Consider the following 21726-nt stretch of genomic DNA (forward strand, 5'->3'; position numbering starts at 1 on the left):
TGAGAAACTATATCCGTAAAAAATATTTGCAACAAATTTAAATTGATAAAGAATTGTCACACAGTCCTTTTGTAACAGTAATACATAAAGGATTCCTATAAATCATTAAGAAAAAGACAAACAACCCAGAGGCAGGATAAGAACAGGCTTTTCAGGGAGAGGAAGTGGGGTAAAACCACTCCAGTCACCAGGGATGTGCTGTTTCAGAAAGGGGTATTTCACACCCATCAAATTGGCAAAAATTAGAAGGCCTGATCATGCCAGGGTGGAGGTAGGACAGGAGCAAGCTCCAGAGGTCTGTGGTGGGCTGTGAAGAGGTGTTGGCCAGGTGTGAGGAGTGTAGCTCGTGGCCCTGCCAGCCCCTTCTCTGAGTGTGCAAGTGCAGAGAGGACACACAGTTTTGGTGTTTACAGCATTTTTTGTGATAGTGAAAATCGTGGAACACTATATAGTGGTTAAAATGAACGACTGAACTCGAGCCACATCAGCATAGATCTGTTTGGAAAGCTAATACTGAATTGGGGGGAAAAACAGGCTGCAGAATGGTCGGCCTAGTTTGTCATCATTAATGTAAATTTAAGAGAGCCAAGTCTGCGGTGTACTGTTTATGGGCACGTTGCTCATGGGCCCAGACCGTGTGTGCTGAAAACACTGACGCCTGCGTGGGAGGGCGGCCCGGGGCTGTAGGACAGTCGTCGCCTTGGCGGGGAGGTGGGCTTCAGCATGAGCTGTGGTATTTTGTCACTGAAGGAAAACAAGATCTGACTCAGGTAAGGTATGATGTTGATATTTGAGTAGAGGGTACATGGGAGTCTCATCTTTATATTTATAGATTTTATAATCAAAATTTTTAAAAAAGAGACATTACCTAGCAATATAGATGTGCACAGTTACTCAGCTTATAACAGGTTTCTCTTGAGAATGAATAGTGCCAGGGCATTGCATAGGACAGAAGTCATAAGTGAATCTGAGATACTGTGAATCTAATTTGTGCACACTTCTAAACCCTTGAAAATGATTTCCTCTTAGAAATACAGTTATTTTAAAATAAGTTATATTTCTCAAACCTGTTGTTTTGTATTTATTTGTTTACAGGCAAAAAAGTCCTCAATACAGCCACTTCTCATCTCGTCTTGAGCTGAGTCGAGCTGATCTGGTGGTTCTTGTCTGAGAGCCGTTCCCCTCCCCCACTGAGCACGCAGAGTCGTGGGGCTCGATGCCTGTGCTGGAACTGACTGACTGCTGGCATCCTGCAAGGCAGTGTGGAATGGAACACTGTCCTACTGGATGCCAGTAGCCAGAGTCCCCACCTCTTTCACGGGGGAGATTTTGGCTGTGCTTCGTCTCCTGATTTTTGTGATGAGGAGTATTCCTGTATTATTCCTTGGATAAACCTGATGCTTCCTATTTTATCATCCCTCCTGCTCCTTTGCACTCGTGGAGATAGCCTTGTGCAGAGGCTTTCCGATTGGTGGAAGAGACTTGGGTAGACGTTAACCAGCTTAATGTAGAAAGGTCCTTTTATAAACTGCAGGGTGATTGTTACTGTCCACTTTGGAAGCCCAGTCTTAAGTAATTTCTATTAGCTTTTTAGATGTTAACAATTCAGTACAGATCCTGGAGACTTCTCAGCTCTGTCTCTGGAGTGTTTTATTTCTGTATTTAGTGTTGCTTGTAATACTTACTGTAATTTTTAAATCTCTTAGTGTTGTTACCTTTTTAAATATCACCACTACCTTCATTTGAAGTGTTTTGCAGCTCAGAATTTTATATGTATATACACATACTTATGAATCAGAATATCTTTATAGTAAATTGTAGTTTTTTTTTTATCTATTAGATATATGCTTGAAGGAGGTAACATCGATGGCTGACAGTCTGTATAATATTCGGCTTCTGAGAGAATTCTCAAATGAATATCTTAACAAATGCTTTTATCTCACCTTAGAAGATATGCTGTATGCGCCCTTAGTGTTGAAGGTAATAATGAATTATTAAACACACATTTTTAAAACCATGTATGAATAAGCTACTTACTGTGTCCTTGGTTTTTTTGTTTTTTCTTTTAGCCCAATGTTATGGTTTTCATTGCTGAACTCTTCTGGTGGTTTGAGAATGTCAAACCAGATTTCGTTCAACCCAGGGATGTTCAGGAACTGAAAGATGGTGAGTGACAGAGTTTCCATAAAATGATGGCTGTTTCTTCTGAGAGATTCCAGGTGCAGTCCTCTGAAGATGTCTGTAATTGGCTCCTAACTTTTTGTACAAAGAGCTGGTTAAGTTTAGATGGTTTCTTTAAGGTACAGAGACTGTTGTTTTCTTAGCTGCCTGTCTGGTGCTTTTCTATCGTGGTCCATGGCGGTTACTCGAAGAGTCTTTCCCCACTGTCCAGCACTGGGCCTGTCCTTGTCCTGTAGCATCAGAATCCAGGGGTGAACGGGTTGTTTGGAGGAAAGCTTCCAGGTGGTTCTGACGCGCTTCCTTGGTGAGGAATCACAGCCCTTCTCTCGTCTGTGATGGCCATTCTCACCCTTCAGAGTTCTTAATTTTTGCCCCTGAAACAAGGCAGAAAAATATGTGTGCTTACCATAGAGTAGAATTATCTTCCAGCCTTGAGAATTGATAAAGCTTTAAGAAGATAATATGGGAGAATGTCTTTGTGTCCTTGTGATTTCTTATAAAGAATCTAAAAATATTAGCCACATAGGAAAAGATTGATAATTCAACCACATTAAAATTCAGGCTTTTTTTTCATTAAAAGATGATAAAAAGAGTAAAAAAAGAAATCAGCTACTACAAGGGAAAGAAGATAGTTGTGATACCTACGACAGATAACTGGTATCCAGAATATATAAAAAGCTAATTCATGTCAATAAGAAAAAGAAAAACTAATACAAAAATGAGTAAAAGACTTGAACAGGTACTTCTTGAAAGTAGTACTCCAGAGCCCAGTAAACTTATGAAAAGATGCTTAGCCTCATTAGTAGTGAAAACAGAAATGAGACGCAGATTCACCCCACCAGATTGGCACAGCAGACAGTGGCACTGTGCCGAGGCTGGTGAGGTGAGGAGGGCATTTCTCTACCCTCGTCACACAGTCCTGCTCCAGAGCCACGGCGCCTCCCTTGCTTGAGTAAGCCTGTTCTGCCTCTTCCAGCTGGGCCCCACCTGTGTGGCATGCTCTCCTTCCTGCAGATGTCCTGTGAGATCATGCTCTGCTGTGCCCGATTCTGTGTGCTTTGCACCTCACTGGGCTTTCCTGGGAGCCTCTGACTCTCTCCCTCGTGAGCTCACACAGCAGGCGTGTGTCGAGCAATAGCTGGGAGCAGGCACTCTGGCCGGCTGGCCCTGGTCGCACAGAGGTGGGCAGTCCATTGGAAAGTGCAGCCTGGGTAACTGTGGAGCATCGTGATGTGTGCTGTGACCTGGAGGAGCTGACCTCTGAAGGATGAGTGGTTTTTTAAGGCAACACGGGGTGGGGCGGCTTGGAGGCATCAATGCAGGGAGAGGAAACAGCATTCGTGAAACCACCAGCGCCTGCAGTGTCTTGTTGGTGACCCTTCTTCTCGCCTGCTGGCTCTTGGGAATGAGCAGTCAGAAAGCCCAGGAAGCAGCTGTAGATAGGGTACACTCTGGGATGTCACGACCAGTGGGTCTTGTGGTCATGGACCCACTTTTATAAGGCATGTCCCCGGTCTGACGCATGCTGTGTGGGGTCCTGTGCAGCGAGGTGGTGCTGTCTGTAAGCCATTGGCTAGAGGTATGGCTGAGCCCCGTGGACGGAAGGGCAAACACTCCAGGAAGAATATGGCCCGTCTCCCCAAAAGGAATTGCTGGCCCTCTCAGAGTGGGCCCAGTCCAGATAACATGCCACCGAGGGGTTGGTTGGCCTCTGCGAGGACTGGTGCTGCACTAGGGGCTCAGCCTTGGCCCCTGGGGAGCCTGGTAGGTGGGAGTGGGTACCTCTTGCCTCCCATGTGTGGGTCCATCCCTGCCTCTGGCCACTTCTTGCATGTGCCCATTGTGCTAGCATAGCAGTGGCTGATGACAGGCCACTACATTCTGAATTGACGGTCTGTTAGCCAAGCTTGGGTTTTTCTTCCGTCAACTGGCCATCAGGCATCCCTTGTGGCTGCAGATAGGAGCTGGGAGGGTGCTGGTGCGTGGTGGTAGATGACATGCAGCTTGTGGCCTCTGGCCCTGCACAGGCTCAGTCTCAAGGTGCCACTTCTGCTGTGATCAATTGCTGATGGACGGCTTTCCCTTGTGACCAGGAGTGTCTCACAGAACTCCGCTCGTGATGTATAGTTCTGGACACTTGGTCACTCACTGCCCTGTGAGCAAGGCACTCAGTCAGTCTCCACCGTGCCCTGTGCATGCCAGGGCTTGTTTGTGAAGGTGTGTGGTGTTTTGTGGCAGCTAGCATGGCCCTGGTCTAGAATCCCAGGGTCCTGCTCTGGGTTTCTCCCACAGGGACTTGTTTTAGACCATTTCCCGCCACTGAGAGCTGCAGTACGGAGGGTCTGCCTGACTCTGTGGCCTGGGCCTGCAGAGGAGCCCTTTCCTGCTCTGCGCCCCATTTAGAGCCTCTGTGCCGCTCAGCTGGAGCGGCACTCCAGGTACACCAGCAACAGGCGCGAGGGGGCCTTTGGATGGGATGATCTGGCATGCCCCTGACCACTGGATCCTGACAGTTTTACTGGTGTGGCAGCCCGTGAGTCTCTGTGCAGGCATGGCGCGGCTGGGTTTTCCGCTTAGGGTCTCAAAAGCGAAATCAGGGTGTTGCCTGGGCCAAGTTCTTGTCTGGAGACTGCTTCCAAGCTCGTTCCTGTTGGTGGAATTCAGGTTTTTTTTTTTGCTATAGGACTGAGGTCTCATTTCCCTGCTGGCCATCACAGGGACCACTCTTGTTCAGTGCCTAGAGATCAGAGGTCACTGCACAGGCCTCTGGCAGGGCACCTATACCTGGGCCTTCTGCTTGGCTGACTTTGGCCAGGATCCATCTGGTTTCTTCAGGGGCAGCCTGGGGGATTGAATGGAGATACAGGGGCCATACCCATGTGTCCTTTAGATCCTTGAGGAGGCACTAATTTCCCCCATCCCTGGATGGGATAAGTTCTGATTTACCATCTTGATGGGGTGGGGGGGACAGACACATTTCTGAGGTTCCCCTCGGCCTTCCTAACACCCAGTGTGGCTCTTGTATCAGCTGCCGAATATGTTTTTCCCGAGTGTACATTTGGAGAGTGGGGCATGACCCCCAGCTGGGCCTGTGGATGCGGTGGACCCACTGGCAGCTGGATCTTGGCCAGGCCTTCACTTCTCTGCTCTGATGGGCTGTGATGATGCTTTGGCTCTCCGAGTTCGATACCACCTTGGTCCAGCAGTCTGTGACACATTAGGTGCCCCTTTCCGTAGTGCACAGGCACCTGAGTGGATGGCATCTGTCCCTGTGGGGAAGCGCTCAGGGGTCGTTGCTGTGGGCTCTTGCTTTAGTGTTGTGGGTCCTGGTTCCTGGGGACTCATCTCCAGGCACCTGGCCTTGGCTCAGGCCCAGAGATGAGGCATGGAGTGGTGAGTTTCTATAGGGGGGACCACCCTTGGCAACCCCATCACCCCATCCTTGGTTTCTTCTCATGGGACAAGTTGACCAGGACCATCTTGTAGCTGCTTGTCTGCATTGCCCCTAGGCAAGCTCGGTTCCCTTCTCATTCCCATGACTCTCTGCTGCCAGGCCACATGGCTGCCACTCCTGCCGTGCAGGCCATTATGTAAGTCCGTGTGGACTCTGCCAGATTGCACAGCCGCCTGGCTTCCCAGTGGCAGTGATCATGGGCAGCCATGGTGTGCTGAAGAGGGGGCCCCTCATGCCTCCATGTGCCAGGGCATCTGTCCTCTGGCCTCCTTGGCCTTCTGTAGCGTATTAGCTGTCCCTCAGCAGTCCCGGTAGCTCATCTCACTTGGTGAGGGCCGTGCTATGAGACTGTGCACAGCACGCATCGGGGTCCCTGCTGAATTGTGTGTCTCACAGTCTTCCCAAGTCAGCACCCTCTCTCTGACTCAGGCCCGCCCCTGGCCACTGCTGGTCCCTGCCACTGCACCCCGGGTAGCCCTTTCCTCTCTGTCAGGTCCAGCCCATGCTTGTAGGCCTGGTGGCCTAGAGGGGAAGTGGGGGCAGGTCCTGCAGGGGCACATGTCATCGTGCGAGAGGCCTCTGCATGTCTCTGAGCACTCGGCCGGGGGGATTACCAGCTCTTAACAGGAAAGGGCACCCTCTTCTGGGTCACACAGTTCCAGGGAATCTGGGAATTTCGAGGTTTTCAAGGCCCAGAAGTCCCTGTATCGTGTGTCAGGATCTGCGTAGCAGTCTCCCTGGCAACGACCTTCTCTGACCACTAGTCCTGGGCCTGGCCCCAGCTGCAGCAGAGCGTAGTTCTGTGTCCTCAGCCCTCATTGCAGCTCTTGGCCACCTGGTGCTGGCTCAGTCTTTCCTTCTGTGTCTCCTTGAGCTCCAGTGGGCTCAGTGCAGCCATCCAGTCTTGTCATTCTGGAAACTCCCTCCCCACTCTCTCATCACATCAGCCACTGTGTCGCCTCTGCCGGCCACCCCCAGTGGACTGCCACCTGTGCCAGAGCTGTCTGAGCTCCAGCTGCCTTGGTGCTGGGTCGTTGTTGCCAGCCGGGCAGTGAAGAGTCCAGCTCCTACTGCCTTGGACGACCCCTTAGGCCACCTGTCTTGAGGCAGCTCTCTGGGGAGCAGCCTCAGAGATGGGGCTCCTGTTCCAAACTGGAGCTACGGGCCAGGCCTGACCTCCTCATCCTACTCCTTGGGGACTTGAGCTGAAGGGACCGCTGGGGTGATGGGTCATACGCTGGGCCCAGATGACCAGGCCTTTCTGCAGCTGAGGCAGCGGGCCTCCTTGAGGGCTGGGCAGCAGGGCGTCCTGGGCGCTCCTCTTAGGGGGCCCCATGGTGGAGGCTGGTTGTTGGTGGTCAGAGACACACTGCTGGTTTCAGTTCTTCTAATCTGTGTCTTACCTTTTAATTTTGGTATAATATTTGTAGTACTTGTTATTACAGAATACATTTGTTAAACTTGAAACCAGCTTTTTTGAAGAAGTTTGGTTTCAAGTAAAAGTTGTATTATTCTTAGTGCTTTTAGCTTTTATAAGCTGTCTTTTTTTTTTTTTAAAGATGCTTCTTGCTAATGTTGTAAGGAACTGTAAATAATATGACTATTTCTATAAAATTGCTATTTCTGCAGCTAAAACAGTGTCACACCAAAAAAGCAGTCGGCCTCCTGTTCCTATCTCCAATGCCACTAAGCGCAGCTTCCTGGGCAGCCCCGCGGCAGCGAGCCCGGCTGATCTGCAGTCCTCCACCCAGCTGCCAGCCGAGGGTTGTCCCAGGCACCACCTGCACCCCGAAGAGTCTGAGCATCTGTAAGCGTGTCTGCCCTCGGAATTAAGTCATCGTCCTGTTTCCCCTTTGCTTGTTAGCATCCAATTTTAGTTGTAGTGAGAGGTTGTCCCCACCTGGCCCCGCCCCTCCCCTCCCCAGAGGCAAGGAGGATGACTTTGACTGCACACCTGAGCCGTGTGCTGTTAACATTGGAAACTCGTGTTTTACAGACTATAACCAGAAGTTAGTGTGTCCCCTAGTTGCAGTTTTTGGATACTTATCCCAAGTTTGAAGTTGTTGGTATTCTTTTCATTCTTCTTTTTTTTTTTTTGAGGAAGATTAGCCCTGAGCTGACATCTGCTACCAATCCTCCTCTTTTTGCTGAGGAAGACTGGCCCTGAGCTAACATTGGTGCCCAGCTTCCTCCACTTTATATGTGGGACGCCTACCACAGCATGGCTTGCCAAGCGGTGCCGTGTCCACTCCTGGGATCCGAACTGGCGAACCCCAGGCCACCAAAGTGGAACATGTGCACTTGACCGCTGAGCCAATGGGCCAGCCCCTTCATTCATTTTTATAGTTATTAATTTTTCCAGAGAATCTATTTCTCACAGATTCGTGTGAATTCCTGACAGTCTCTGTAGTTTCTTTTGCATTTGCTTTTGAACTTGAAGGTTGATAGACTTGTGATTTTTCTCTCTGGTTCTTTTTCCATTTAGGGGGAAAGGGGCCTCTGCCTTTAGCCCATCACATCCTTTATTGCCACTGAGACAGAAACAGCAAAAGACGATGCAGGGAGAGGAGTGCCCCGGTAAGGATGCTGTCTCCTCGGTACCTTCCGTTTTTCCTCACTTCTTCTTACTATATGTATTAAAATAACAGTTCTCAAAATTAAATACTCTTATTATGATGTAGTAATTTTAGTTAAGAAGACTATGGCAGAATAAGTTTTAATTTGTACTGATGTACCCTAGAATTTATAGTCTTTATAGTAAACATATCATTAAAATCTAATAAATTATATGAAGTATACAGAAAATTGCTGTATTGTACTTAAGCAAGAACTTACATATTGACGTTCACTTAAAGTTCTGATTATTTCATGATTTGGACTGATTACTATTGAATTGCATGTTACTTAGTATTGAAAGTATTGAAAATTGTATTGTGATTATCTGCTTTCCGTGAGCAGTTTTGGTGTACCAAATTATGAATTTCCTTGAGAAATGGCTAACATGTTGAAAGAATTTCAAATGATATAAAATTGGTTGCTTAACGCTGAACGCACTCTTCCTTTGAACTGCAGATCAGCGACACCGATCTAATTCTTTAACACGAGTCGATGGCCAGCCGCGAGGCGCAGCAGCAGCGTGGGCGGAGAAGAAGAACAGGTGACCTCTCTAGGTTTCAGATAAGCTTCTACTGGAAATGTCCATTAGCCTAACGCAGCAGGTCTCCAGATGTCCAAGGACCCCTGGGTGTCACGGAGGGAATCCATCCAATATATCAGAGATTTGCAAAAGTGTGAAACAGTGCCACTCTTAACACTATAAACTTTTTTGTTTTAGAATATATGGTCATGTGTCATGTAACAGGTTCTTATTGTAGTTTTTAATCAGTGTTTTAAAAGTGTCTCAGCTTTAATTTCTAGTATGATAAATATTGATTTATATTGATAAATATAATAAATAAAAACTCTTTGGGGTTCTTAGTAATTTTTAAGGGTAAAAGGAGTCCTGGGACCAAAATGTTTGTGAATTGCTAAACTAAAATTGTCTCTGGTTTTCTTTTGCCCTGGGGAAGAGTTTGTTTAAATCTCCTAGATTTCACACTCGTATTCTCTTTTCATAATTAGTTGTCTCTCACTGTGTTTGCATGGCCTCTCGTGTAGTCAGTGGCATGTCCAACGGGCTTCTTTCCCCACGCTGCAGGCCTGTGTCTCAGCCAGCACCCTTTGCTCTTCATCATGCTGCGAGCTGCGATCTAGACCCTGGCTCTGGTGACAGCGTCAGCTTGGCCCGCTCCATCAGCAAGGATAGTTTGGCATCCAATATCGTTAATCTGACCCCACAGAACCAGCCGCACCCCACAGCCCTAAAGACCAATGGGAAAAGCCTCCTGAACAATGTCGATATTGAGGACGAGGATGAAGAGCTTGTGGCCATCATTAGAACGGATGTGGCTCCCCACAGCGGTGACCTGGGCCTGATGGCAAGTGCCAGATCTCCCCAGAGACTGGCGGACACCTTAGAAAGTAAGCCTGACAGTTTCTTCTTGGAGCCGTTGATGCCAGCCGTGCTTAGGCCAGCTAAAGAGAAGCAGATGATTACCAAGGAGGATGAGTGCGGAGAAGGGCGGCCAAGGAGCTTCACCTCCAAGAGGTCCAGCGAGGGCTGCCAGCCTCTGCTGCGGAAGAAGGCATCCAGCGGTCATGTCAGTCGAGACTTGAATAGGACTTTCACTCCCATCTGTTCAGAACTTCCTGTGGGTTTGGACCCTGTGCCCGCTGAGGCGGGGCCGCAGGTGGTGGGGGAAGCCTGTGGTAGGCCTCTGGCCAGTGGCGGTTTTGATCCATTGTCTCAGGGACAGTCTGCCGACGGCTTCTTTCTTCATGTAGCCAGAGCCGAGGAAGACACGGAGGGCAGGTTCTATGTTAGCTGTGCAAAAAGTCCCAACGCCCACGATCCAGAGCCATGGACTGTCCTGAGGCAGGACTCCGACTCGGACATTGCAGATCTAGAGGAAGCTGAGCACGATTTACTTGGTGAGGACCACCCTGTGGTGATCACTAAGTATGTCGGTGAGGAGGAGTCGGCAAAGCTGCAGGAGGATCTGAAAGTGAAAGAGCATGAGGACAAGGATGACGCCAGTGGCCGCTCGAGCCCATGTCTGAGCACCGTCTCTCAGATCAGCAGCGTCTCCATGGCGAGCGGGAGCGTGAAGATGACCAGCTTCGCGGAAAGGAAGCTCCAGAGGCTCAACAGCTGTGAGACCAAGTCCAGCACCAGCAGCTCCCAGAAGACCACGCCCGATGGCTCAGAGAGCTGCCCGCCCCCACTGACGACCTGGAAGCAGAGGAGAGAGCAGAGTCCGAGCAGGCAGAGCAAGGATCACGCCAGCCTCCTGGCGTCCGAGCTGGTGCAGCTCCACATGCAGCTGGAGGAGAAACGGAGAGCCATCGAAGCGCAGAAGAAGAAGATGGAGACTCTGTCCGCCAGGCAGCGACTGAAGCTGGGGAAGGCAGCCTTCCTGCATGTGGTCAAGAAAGGCAAGGCCGATGTCGTCCCTCAGCCGCTTAAACCAGAACACTTCGCTAGAGAGTATTCTCAGCACAACGGAGAGGACTTTGATGGTGGCGTTTCCAAGATGGAAGAATTTCTTGTTAAGGAAGAGGGGAGAGAGGATCTCCTTAGTGAGTCTCAAGATGTGGACAGGGAAAGCCTGGCTTTCATTCAGCAGCATAAACCGAAAGACCCTGCCACTCTCCACGACCTGGAGAAGCACAAAGCGCTCTCTGCTGCTCTCCTGGAAGACAGCGCTGGCGAGGTGGGGGACGTGAGCGAGTGCGACCTTTCTATTGAGAAGCTTAACGAGACCATCAGCACACTGCAGCAGGCGATTCTGAAGATTTCTCAGCAGCAAGAACAGCTGCTTATGAAATCCCCCACAGCACCAGCTCCGGGTTCTAAGAACAACTCCCAGGACCAGAGAGTCAAGACAGCCATCCACTTCGTCGAGCCGCTCTCTCCCACTGGAGTGACGGGTCACCGCAAACCCCCTCGTCTTGGTCAGGGTCGGAATTCCCGTTCAGGAAGACCGGCTGACCTGAAGGTCCCGAAAGACAGACAGCAGGGTTCCTCCCGGAGCAAGACCCCGACGCCCAGTATAGAGACCCTCCCCCACTTACGGTCCTTCCCTCCTCGGACGCCCTCTGACCCGGGCTGGGACGGTGGTGCAGACCCAGGGAGTGACCCTCAGGAGAAGTGCTTCTTCGACAGTTACCGGCTCCATGATGAGAGCAATCAGCGGACATTTGTCTTGTCCTCCTCCAAAGATGCAAACATTATATTGGAACAGACGAGCCTCAAAGAGGCTCTGGACGGCGGCGAGAAGGAGGCGGGGCTCAGTGCCCCGGCTGGCTCCGGCAAGGAGAACGGGCCTGTGGACGAGCCCCCGAGGAGCAAGGCCAGCCTCATCGAGGTAGACCTCTCAGACCTGAAGGCCCCTGACGAGGACGGAGAGACGGAAGGCCACGAGAGCTCTGTGGACCTCAGCACTGACGGCGATCAGAAGCCGGGAGTCGGCTTCTTCTTCAAGGTAAACTACTGGTAGCGTTTGTATCAAGCCGTTGTCAGGGATGTCACTTTACCTTAGTGGGGAGGGTGTTATGAAGAACTTAAATTCAAAGCAGGGGCTGGCAGACCTCTCTTACAAAGACCGGAGAGTGGCTCTGTGGCTCTGCAGGCCATGCAGTCTCTGTCGCAAGCACTGAGCTCTACCCAGAGCAGCCACAGGCCACACCTGCTCACGTGAGCATGGCTGTGTGCCAACTAAGGCCCCTGAAACGTGAATTTCATGTAATTTTCATGTGTCACAAAATGTGTTTCTTTTGATGGTTTTCCAGCCATTTAAAAATGTTCTTAGCTTGTAGTTGCCACAAAAACGGGTGGTGCGTCAGATTTGGCCTTTGGGCCAAAGTTTGCTGAACCTGTTACAGAGTCTAGATAGATATAGAAACTTCAAGAAACATTTTTGTTTCTATATGTTCCTTTCTTGTAATTTTTTCTTAGGGAGAAGAGAAAAAGGAATTGTGAGAACTTCTCTGTTTTAATAGTGTCTGCTTTCCTTCTGGCAGCTGTGAGGGTGGATGGCGTACTTCAGAGTCGTCAGATTTTCTTGTCGAAAGATGCATACTTTGTTTGGTGTTTATGCTTTTATAATGTAAACAAATGAATAATCAATTGGGTGTTACCTCATATTGTGGAAATAGATGTAGTTTTCAAGGCAAACTGAATCCAGTGTGAGACATTTGGAAAGTTGACAAACTTTATGAGTGCTTTCTGAGTGGCATGGTTTTTTTCCTTCTGTATTTTAGCATCTGTAAACATATGCTGTTCATCAGGTAAAAAAAGAGTATGAAAATCTTTGGACTGCATTAAAATTTTCATGTTAAAGTCTGCTGGTGGGCTGAAACAGGTGTTTGTGGGTTATCTGAGGGTCGTGTCCTCTAACATTCTGTGTGGTGTCTGCTCTGTAGGATGAACAAAAGGCGGAAGATGAGCTCGCCAAGAAGCGGGCGGCCTTCCTCCTGAAGCAGCAGCGCAAGGCCGAGGAGGCTCGCGTGCGGAAGCAGCAGCTGGAAGCAGAAGTGGAGCTCAAGAGAGACGAGGCCAGGTAAGCTGGCTCCGGCTGCCGCCCCGCCCACTGTGCCGGGGAGGGAGACGGGGCTGCCATGTCCAGCCAGACCAGTGCTGCTGGGTGAGGCTGCTAGCGCCTGTGTCTCAGGCCGAAGTTGGGTTACAGCGTCTTGTGTGCTGTCATCTGGGCCAGGCTCTGGCTTAAGCACTTGCTGTGGGCTGTCTCCCTTCATCTCCACAACAACAGTGGGAGCTGTATGACTTTCTCCCCGTCGTAATGCGACCTGGGAAGTGTGCTGGCCATGGTTACGCAGCTCTGCGGTGAGGCTGGGTTTAACATGGGGAGGTGGGGGTCGGGGCCCGCACCACCGCACGAGTGCTGGCCCCCCTCTGTCCCCACTGCCGGAGGTGGTGCCTTGCCACTCTCCAGACGAATCCTTCTAACCAGGACTGTCTTGACCATATTTTTCTCTCAGGCGTAAAGCCGAAGAAGATCGGATACGGAAGGAGGAAGAGAAGGCGCGACGAGAGCTCATCAAACAGGAATACTTGCGGAGGAAGCAGCAACAGATTTTAGAAGAACAAGGACTGGGAAAACCTAAATCGAAGCCAAAAAAGCCGCGGCCAAAGTCAGTCCATCGGGAAGAGTCGTGTAGCGACTCGGGAACCAAGTGCTCCTCAACCCGTAAGCAGCTCTGTTGGGAGTGGCGGCCCTGGTCCTCTTTCCCACGTGAGATGCTGCCCCTGGCGGCAGAGCGCTCTCACGTTCTTGACCTCATTTTAATTTTCCCAACAACTGTGAGGTGATGTGGTGAGGAGCGTTACCCCCATTTTACAGATGGGAAAGTTGAGATGAAGTGCTCATGTCCTCAGGTGGTAAGATGTGTGGTGTGCAAGGTGGTTCCCCCACGGTGGGGTGTACGTGTGCTGCCCCTTGACGGGAGATGGAGCTGCAGAGTGCTGGATACCACAGGATCGGCGTTTGGGCCCTGGTTCTTTCTACCGTACCACAGGTCAGGGAGAAGCTACGCAAATACAATGGGGGACAAATACACGTCTTGTGAAAGCTTCTTTTTGTCTCCGGCAGCTGATAACCTGAGCCGGGCCCAGTCGGGCTCCAGCCTGTCCTTGGCCTCCGCAGCAACGACTGAGCCCGAGAGCGTTCATTCAGGGGGCACGCCTTCCCAGCGGTAAGGAGGCTAGGGGAGGGGACAACGGAATTTTCAGATTAAAAAAAAATTGTATGGGAGATGGTTTCATAACTTGAGCTTTGATATAATTTCAGATGTCCAGAAGAGTTGGGGTAATTTCACAAGAACTCCTAAATGCCCTTCATCTGGGGTCCCCAGTTGGTTACACTTGGTGACAGTTTGCTTTGTCTCTCTCCCCAGCCCTGTGTGCGTTTGTGTTGTCAGTCAGTTAAGAGTGAACGGGAGACGTCAGTGTGTGTTTCCTGTGAACAGGGACTTCTCGTGTTACCACAGTTAGCCAACCCACACTTTTATCGAGTGCTCTCCCCACGCTCACTTGTCGCCAGCTGTCCCTGGTGTCCTGAGAACCGTGTTTCCGCAGTTGAGGAGCCGTTCAGTGCCTCACCCTGAATCGCTGTTTTCTTTAGTCTGGAACAGTCCTTAGCCCTCTTTTGTCTGTCTTTACCTTGACACTTGGAGAAGTACAGGCCGGTTGTTTGGTTGACTGTCCCTCAGTGTGCCTTTCCCCACGATCAGGTTGAGGCTGTGCGTTTTCGGTGTGCACTGTTCTCAGTGCAGCCTGTCAGGCGTGTCACGTTTACTTGAGTTAAGTAAGTACTTGGGTGTTTGCCACTGGTACTGAACAGTTTTCCTTTGTGATTAAAAAGCAATTTGGGAAGAGGTGCTGGGGACCTTGTTGATCCCACTGAACTGCTCACGGGCCTTGGTAACCACCGCTCATCCCCTCCGTCGCCTCTTCCATGTGTGTTGTTGGCCTCTTCTGGTAGGCACATCCCCCTTCCTGTCTCTCATTTTGTGTGCACATCCTGTGGCTGTAGCCCCATTGTCCTGCCTCTTCACATGTCCAGTGGCTTCTGGTTGCCTGGGCTTTGTGGAGGCCACCTCTCAGGGCCTCTGGATTCTGGTTGGACTTTTGTTCTGGTGGTCGGTTACCTGGGCTGGATTTGACTCCAGCCCTGCCTGCCTGCCTCCCACGCGTGAGCAGCTGTGCCCAGCCTTGCGACCGCTGGAATCTGCTTCGCTGAGTGGAGGCTGCCCTGCAGGGGGACAGCTCGGGCCTGCTGGGCATGAGAGTGCCATTGAGAAGGGGAGCTTTTGGATCGGCCCTCTCGGTCCCCTCCTTCCTTCCCTCGGTCTGGTCCCTCATTTGGCAGCAGCACAGCTTCATACTTCATCCTCCAGCTTCCCAAACAGTCGGGCACCGAGCATGGCTCCCCTGCTCGGTGGGGCGGCGCCATTGGCCAAGAGCCGCCTGCAGGTGTACCTTCTCTGATGGACCTCAGCTCCCCTCGGCCGTCGGCTTTCCTCACTCTGTACTGCCTGAAGTGTTGGGTTTTGTATCTTGCCTAGAGTTTGTAATTGTGTTCCACAAGGAACAGACCGTTGCCAGAAGCCTCCTCCCACTGTGGATGCTCCTCCTCCTTCTTCTTTTTTCTTTTGCTGAGGAGGATTCGCCCTGAGCTAGCAGTGGGTGTTCCTTCTTGCACTCGTGGGGCAGCTTGGCCTGTTTTGGGGTGGGATTCTGCAAGGCAGCAGCCAGCGTGGGCAAAACAGGTGTGCCCCGCCCATCCCTGCATGCCCCTCGTCCTTGTCTTCAGCAGAGTCGAGTCCCTGGAAGCCCTGCCTGTATTAAGCCGCAACCCGAGCAGAAGCACGGACAGAGACTGGGAGACAGCGTCCGCAGCGTCCTCCCTCGCCTCCGTGGCCGAGTACACAGGTGACAGCCTTGCTTTCTGTAGAGGTCATAGGCAGCCGTCGATGTCGCGGGGGGCGGTGACGGGCGCATCACATCTGTGTGAGGGAGGCAGTGCTTGGCCCTCTCGCTGCCTCAGTGGTGGCTGATGTGCCTTTGTGTCCACACAGCCCCGTGGCCAGGTACTGTGTCCTTGGCACTTTGGAACCTTAGGTTTTTAAAAATTATTATATTCTGGTTTTACTTTTTTTAATACCAAACTGAAATTAGAAAGAGGATAAATTATTAATTAGTCTTTTCCTTGGTTTATTTAAAATTCATAGCTCGCAATTTTTTTCAGATAGGTTTGAAGTAGCTGTTACTTCCCATTTTCAGAAAATCATAAGCATCCCTAATTTAGCCTGCCTGTTGTGTGGCTCCAAGGAATTCTTGGCTTCTTTCATGTGTGTGATGTGCCTTAGAATATTAATTTTACAGACCTTGGCCTGGTTTCCACAGGTCCCAAGCTCTTTAAGGAGCCTAGTAGCAAATCCAACAAACCGATCATTCATAATGCTGTGTCCCATTGCTGTCTGGCTGGAAAAGTGAATGAACCTCACAAGAATTCGATATTAGAGGCAAGTATCAAATTCTACCACTAAGTTTGTATGTGGACTGGGAGGTGTTTATAAATTAAGTGTTCTTTCTAAAAGAAAACGTTGTGATGGTTTGCGCAGGAGGCTTATTGCTTTGTGAGGGGGTCTCCTCTTCCTTTAGTGTCATTGAGGGGCCTCGGCACCCGGGGCTGGGTCAGGGAGCACACCCAAAAGCTGGGCCGCGGGGCTTGCCTAGGCATGGCAGCTTTGCAGGCCACAGCCTGTTGCTCAGCTCCAACGTCTTGATGTGAAAATGGCCGCAGACGGCGTGTGGGCAGACGGACGAGGCTCTGTCCCCCTAAACTGTGTTTAAAGGCAGGTGGTGACCGCGTTTGGCCTGCGGCCCCAGGTTGGAAAGTGATTAGTAATCTGGAAAAGAGGGAGAGGTGGGCAGGGTTAGGGTCCAGAGGATGCGGTGGTCAGTGGGTGGGTCAGGGAGGTCCTCCTAGAAAGTGACCTGGACGAGGGGAGGTTTGGGGAGAGCTCCAGGCAGCAGGAGTGCACTGTGCAGAGGCACCAAGCGGGAGGGGGCATGCGCTGAGCTCGTGGGAGCCAGTGGGCTGGAGCAGGGACTGAGGGGAGGTCAGAGGGTGCAGGTGGCCGTAGGACAGGACTCCAGCTTTGCTTTGCATGAACGCAGGTGTGGACAGAGGAGGCTGTGAGGTGACCCGCCTTCTGAACAGCCACATTGGCTGCCAGGTCCAGAATAGGCTGAAGAGAGTGAGGGTGTAAGTGGGAGCCGAGTAACAAAAGCCAGAGGGGAGGGCGCTGACTGGGACCAGGCTGCCAGAGTGGGGAGGGCCGGAAGGGCCTGGAGTGTGGATGCGTGACTTATTGCAGCTAATTCTATTCATGCTTGAACACAGTTTTTATGTAGTTGAAATCAGCATTTTTATTTATATATATATATATATCCACTTTGAATTCTACTTTTTCTTCTTGATCTTTTAAAGTAGTATTTGGTACTAATTTATTCAAAATAGTAACAGACCCTCTTTATATGCTGACAAGAACAAAATACATTTATGAAGAATAACTGTTTTCTTTCTTTTTTCTTGGTGAGGAATGATTGGCCCTGAGCTAATATCTCTTTCCTATCTTCCTTTTTTTGTTTGAGGAAGATTGTCCCTGAGCTAACATCTGTGCCAGTCTTTCTCTATTTTGTATGTGGGATGCCACCATAGCATGGCTTGATAAGTGGTGCACAGGTCCCTGCCTGGGACCCAAACCTGTGAACCCTAGGCCACCGAAGCAGAGTGGGCAAACTTAACCACTATGCCACCAGGCTGACCTGAAGAATAACTATTTTCTAAAGCAAAAATCAATAGAAGACTGGCGTTGTTTTACATTTTTACAAATCTTTTAAATTCCTGGCTTTGTAGAAGACGATCCTTATCCGCTTCTACAGCCGGTTTGTTCCGAGAGCACATGTCTGCAGTCTTGGAGAACCCCACTGTCCACTGCGCGAGGAGAGGGCGCAGCCAGAGCCCTTCTCAGAGTTACTGTGGAAGGAGTGTGGGCCTCGGGGCCCCGAGAGGGTTTCAGGACCCCCGGACTGTGCTTGAGAGCAGCTGGGTAGGAAGTTAAACTGGGTCTGTTGAGGCAGGAGGAGCACCTGTTTTAAAAAAACGTTAATACAGAGACATCTCCCAGACCACCATACAGCAGACACTCCCAGGACGCACCGTCATGTTTGCTTCAGGCCCTTTGTGGCTCGTCACTGAAGGACCACTTGCCACCAGAAACCCCGCCCTGTCGAGGGGCAGTTGAGTGGTTTAGTCTGTTCACAGAGCAGTTCAGCCGCCGCAGCTTGCTCGTTCCAGCACGTTTCGTCACTCGGAACAGAAACCCTGCACCGGTCAGCCCAGCCCCAGGCTCCCGCCCTCCCCGTCCTGGCTGCCACGAACCTGCTGTCTGTCTCTAGGATGGGCCATTTCTGAACCTTTCATGTGAAGGGTCTCATCCATTAAGCAGCCTTTGGTGTCCGGCTCTTTCAGTCAGCATCATGTTTTGTTTTTTTTTCTTTTCTTTTTTTTTTTTTAAGATTTTATTTATTTTTTATTTTTCCTTCTCCCCAAAGCCCCCCAGTACATAGTTGTACATTTTATTTTATTTATTTATTTTTTTGAGGAAGATTAGCCCTGAGCTAACTGCTGCCAGTCCTCCTCTCTGCTGAGGAAGACTGGCCCGGAGCTAACATCCAGGCCCATCTTCCTCTGCTCTATGCGTGGTATGCCTACCACAGCATGCCTTTTGCCAAGTGGTGCCATGTCCCCACGTGGTATCCGAACCAGCGAACCCTGGGCCGCCAAGAAGCAGAATGTGTGAACTTAACTGCTGCGCCACCAGGCCGGCCCCAGCATCATGTTTTCAAGTCTCGTCATGTTGCAGCATGTGTCAGTGCCTCACTCCTTTTTGTGGCTTAGTAATACTCCATTCTATGGATGGACCCCATTTACCCATTCTTCAGTTGATGGACACTTGGGTGGTTTCTCCTTTTTGGCTGTTATGAATGATGCTGCTGCGCACGCTCATGTGCAAGTTTTTGTGTGGATGCGTGTTTTAAATTTTCTTGAGTGAAACCTAAGAGGAGGATGCTGAGTCACACGGTAAGTCTGTGTTGAACATTTTGAGCAGCGGCTGCGCCATCCTCCATTCCCACCAGCAGTGCATGAGGGCCCAATTTCTTTCACCCTCAGCAACACTTATTAGTGTCTGTCTGTCTGATGCAGCCATCCCTATGAGTGTCAAGTGCTATCTCTTTGAGGTTTTGATTTGCGTTTCTCTGTTGGCTAATGATGTTGAGCACTTTTCTTGTGATTTTTCACTTAAGTTTAAAAGCACTTTTTTCCTTGCATACCTAGACTTGAGTAAATCTCAATGGCATCTGGTGCTCCACTGAATGGATGACCCATAATTTCAGAGTAGGAGACTACAGATGGTGTATCAGTCAGCTTTCAGGAGTGGGTGTTACCAGCCACTGGCCTCTTGGTCGTGGGACGCTGTAGATGCTGTGACTGTGGGTGCCACTCTCAAGTCCTCCTTTCTTTTCCCTTACTCCCCGATACAGGAGCTAGAGAAGTGTGACGCCAATCACTACATCATACTGTTTCGTGATGCCGGCTGCCAGTTCAGGGCACTTTACTGCTATTATCCAGACACTGAGGAAATCTACAAATTAACTGGCACGGGGCCAAAGAGCATTACCAAGAAAATGATCGACAAACTGTATAAATACAGCTCAGACCGGAAACAGTTTAACCTGATCCCAGCCAAAACCATGTCCGTCAGTGTGGATGCTCTCACTATCCACAACCACCTGTGGCAGCCCAAGCGGCCTGCAGCGCCAAAGAAGACCCAGACTCGTAAATGACACTGGCGCGGGCTGCGTCTGAACATGTGCCGAGGGGATCGATATTTATTATTTTAATCCATTTGGGTACGAAGTGTGCAAAGTCACAGACCTTTTACGAAGAGGCTTCTAAACAACAAAAGAAAACCCTCCCTTAGCTCCCAGCACACAGAGGATGCCAGGTGGAGCAAGAATGGAGGGAGAAACACCGTTTGCAGTTACTCCTGGCTGCCGGGGTCCCTGCTGACCACGGAGGCCTCAGACGGGGGATGTGCCTGTAGGCGGTGGATTCCTTTTACTTGAAGTTCTCCTTCAGTGTGAATTAAAGTGATTTACTCTGCTCTCTCGCCTCTCACCTCACCCCCTTTGCACGTGACCTGACACCCTCATGTTGGCCAGCTGTAATCTCGTGAGATTATAGGACTGAGACTCGGGTCTCAGGTCAGGGTGTTTGAATGTCTTTAGGAAAGGAACTCGTATTAGGGAAATCTTTTTCATTTGAGAAATTGTATGATATTTATTGATTGTGTCTACTGCCAACGTTTATATCCAATTCTAAGATTTCTGAAAAAACTCTTGTTCCTTGCTGCTCAGAAAAAGTTTACTGAAAATACCAGTTCACTAAAAGCACTGAAATCTGCAAGTCTGTCTTCTGCTAAAGTAAGGTTTACAAATACGGAGCTGACCCTTGCTGACCCGCAATCATGAGGATGGTGAATGGTACTATTAGCCAGCGTTTGCCTAACTGAAAACGGGCAAGCTGAGCAGATTACAGCCCTTGTTCGTTAAGTTTTGGATAGTACTCTAATGATTTGTTCACTTTAATAAAGACAGATTTTGGTAAAGTAGAATATTTTTCACTCTGAGCATGTTTCTTGTAAAAGGTAATGCACTCAAGCTGACAGTTCTTACAGTGTTCCGTTTTGTCACGACCTGCCCCGCCTGATTCCTGCTTCTGGAAGAGCAGCTCGCCCTCAGAGGAGCGTGCGGTTCTCTGTTTAGATCGATAGTTTTGTGTTGTCGCCTGTTTAGAAACACAGTGGCCGTTTGCGGTTGCTTCGGAACTCCGAGTGAGTGGAGTGGCTCTGGGCTCTCTCCGCGCGTCCCGACGGGCAGGAAACTGCTCCAGACCAGACGGTCCCTGGGAGCGGTTGTGGCCAGTCCGGCCTGGGCGCGTACCCGCCTCCCTGTGCCCGCCCTCGCGGGGCCGCAGCTCTGCTGACACCTTGTGACTGACCAGCTGCCCCGAGTCTGCGTTTGATCCACCTGCCGGAAGATTCTGGAGTCACTTCTGTTAGTTTTGCACATATTTTTGGGGAGTGTTACTTGAATCTCAAGCTGCAGAGAAAAATAAAGATCAATAGAAAAAGTTAAACGAGTGTTAACTGTTCCATAATTTTAGATGGATAAAAAAGGTAACGAGGAAACAGGTATAAAACATTAGAAGGAATTGTGGGTCTTTCTTCGTCCCCTCTGTCCTCTGCAGTTGTGTACATGCTGTGTTGGAGGCAGCTGTGCTCCACCCGTCTTGGTGGAGACTGCGTGCCCTTGAGTGCCGAGTGTGACAGGTCCTTTGTGAACTCCTGCTGCCCTGCTTTCACCCTCGTGTGGGATTCTCACTGTACGCTTGGTATTCTATTATTATATTTATTTTAAGGAAGCACTAAATGTAATAAAGTCATTGACTAATTTACTTTTATTGATCACACGTGTGTGAGGTTGTCATGGCTCATTTTGTCGTTCAGTGTCACAGCTCCTTGCTTTAGAGGAGTTTTACGTTGGTGTTAGTTAACTAACTTTCCTCTCCTAGAAAATCACATTGTTCTGTCTTCCAGAGAAGTGAGGCTTGCTAACTGCTTCCTTTATGAAGTCCAAATGTGTGACAACTTCTCTGTCGTGTTGTAACGTAATCCTCTTGAGGTAAGTGGAATTTGATTTAATGAAGATTTAGAGGTACTTCTGGCATAGAGCTGGAAAATAAACATTCCTGCCAAACTTCTGGATTTTCTTGATGTAATTAGTCAATGTATGGAGCATCCTGAGAATTGTTTGCGTGCAGTTTTGCGCTGTGTTAGGT

The 21726-nt window shown here is 49.9% G+C and overlaps 1 protein-coding gene across 4 annotated transcripts in view; it reads left to right on the forward strand.

Moving 5' to 3' along the window:
- CAMSAP1 (calmodulin regulated spectrin associated protein 1) overlaps positions 1–21024 on the forward strand; it is a 66306-nt gene extending 45282 nt beyond the window's left edge. For 2 of the 4 annotated variants that reach the window (XM_046662019.1, XM_046662038.1), the window contains 12 exons: positions 1841–1980; positions 2070–2166; positions 7265–7442; positions 8121–8212; positions 8708–8792; positions 9333–11718; positions 12659–12795; positions 13235–13443; positions 13846–13948; positions 15568–15686; positions 16161–16279; positions 19368–21024. In XM_046662019.1, coding sequence (XP_046517975.1) covers positions 1841–1980; positions 2070–2166; positions 7265–7442; positions 8121–8212; positions 8708–8792; positions 9333–11718; positions 12659–12795; positions 13235–13443; positions 13846–13948; positions 15568–15686; positions 16161–16279; positions 19368–19670 — 3968 coding nt within the window. In that variant the 3' untranslated portion in view covers positions 19671–21024. The remainder of the gene's footprint in view (positions 1–1840; positions 1981–2069; positions 2167–7264; positions 7443–8120; positions 8213–8707; positions 8793–9332; positions 11719–12658; positions 12796–13234; positions 13444–13845; positions 13949–15567; positions 15687–16160; positions 16280–19367) is intronic. The other 2 variants (XM_046662028.1, XM_046662046.1) reach the window with 1 other exon arrangement.
- Positions 21025–21726: the final 702 nt, after the last annotated feature.

Source organism: Equus quagga, chromosome 1 (genome assembly GCF_021613505.1).
Source record: "Equus quagga isolate Etosha38 chromosome 1, UCLA_HA_Equagga_1.0, whole genome shotgun sequence".
Taxonomy (NCBI): domain Eukaryota; kingdom Metazoa; phylum Chordata; class Mammalia; order Perissodactyla; family Equidae; genus Equus; species Equus quagga.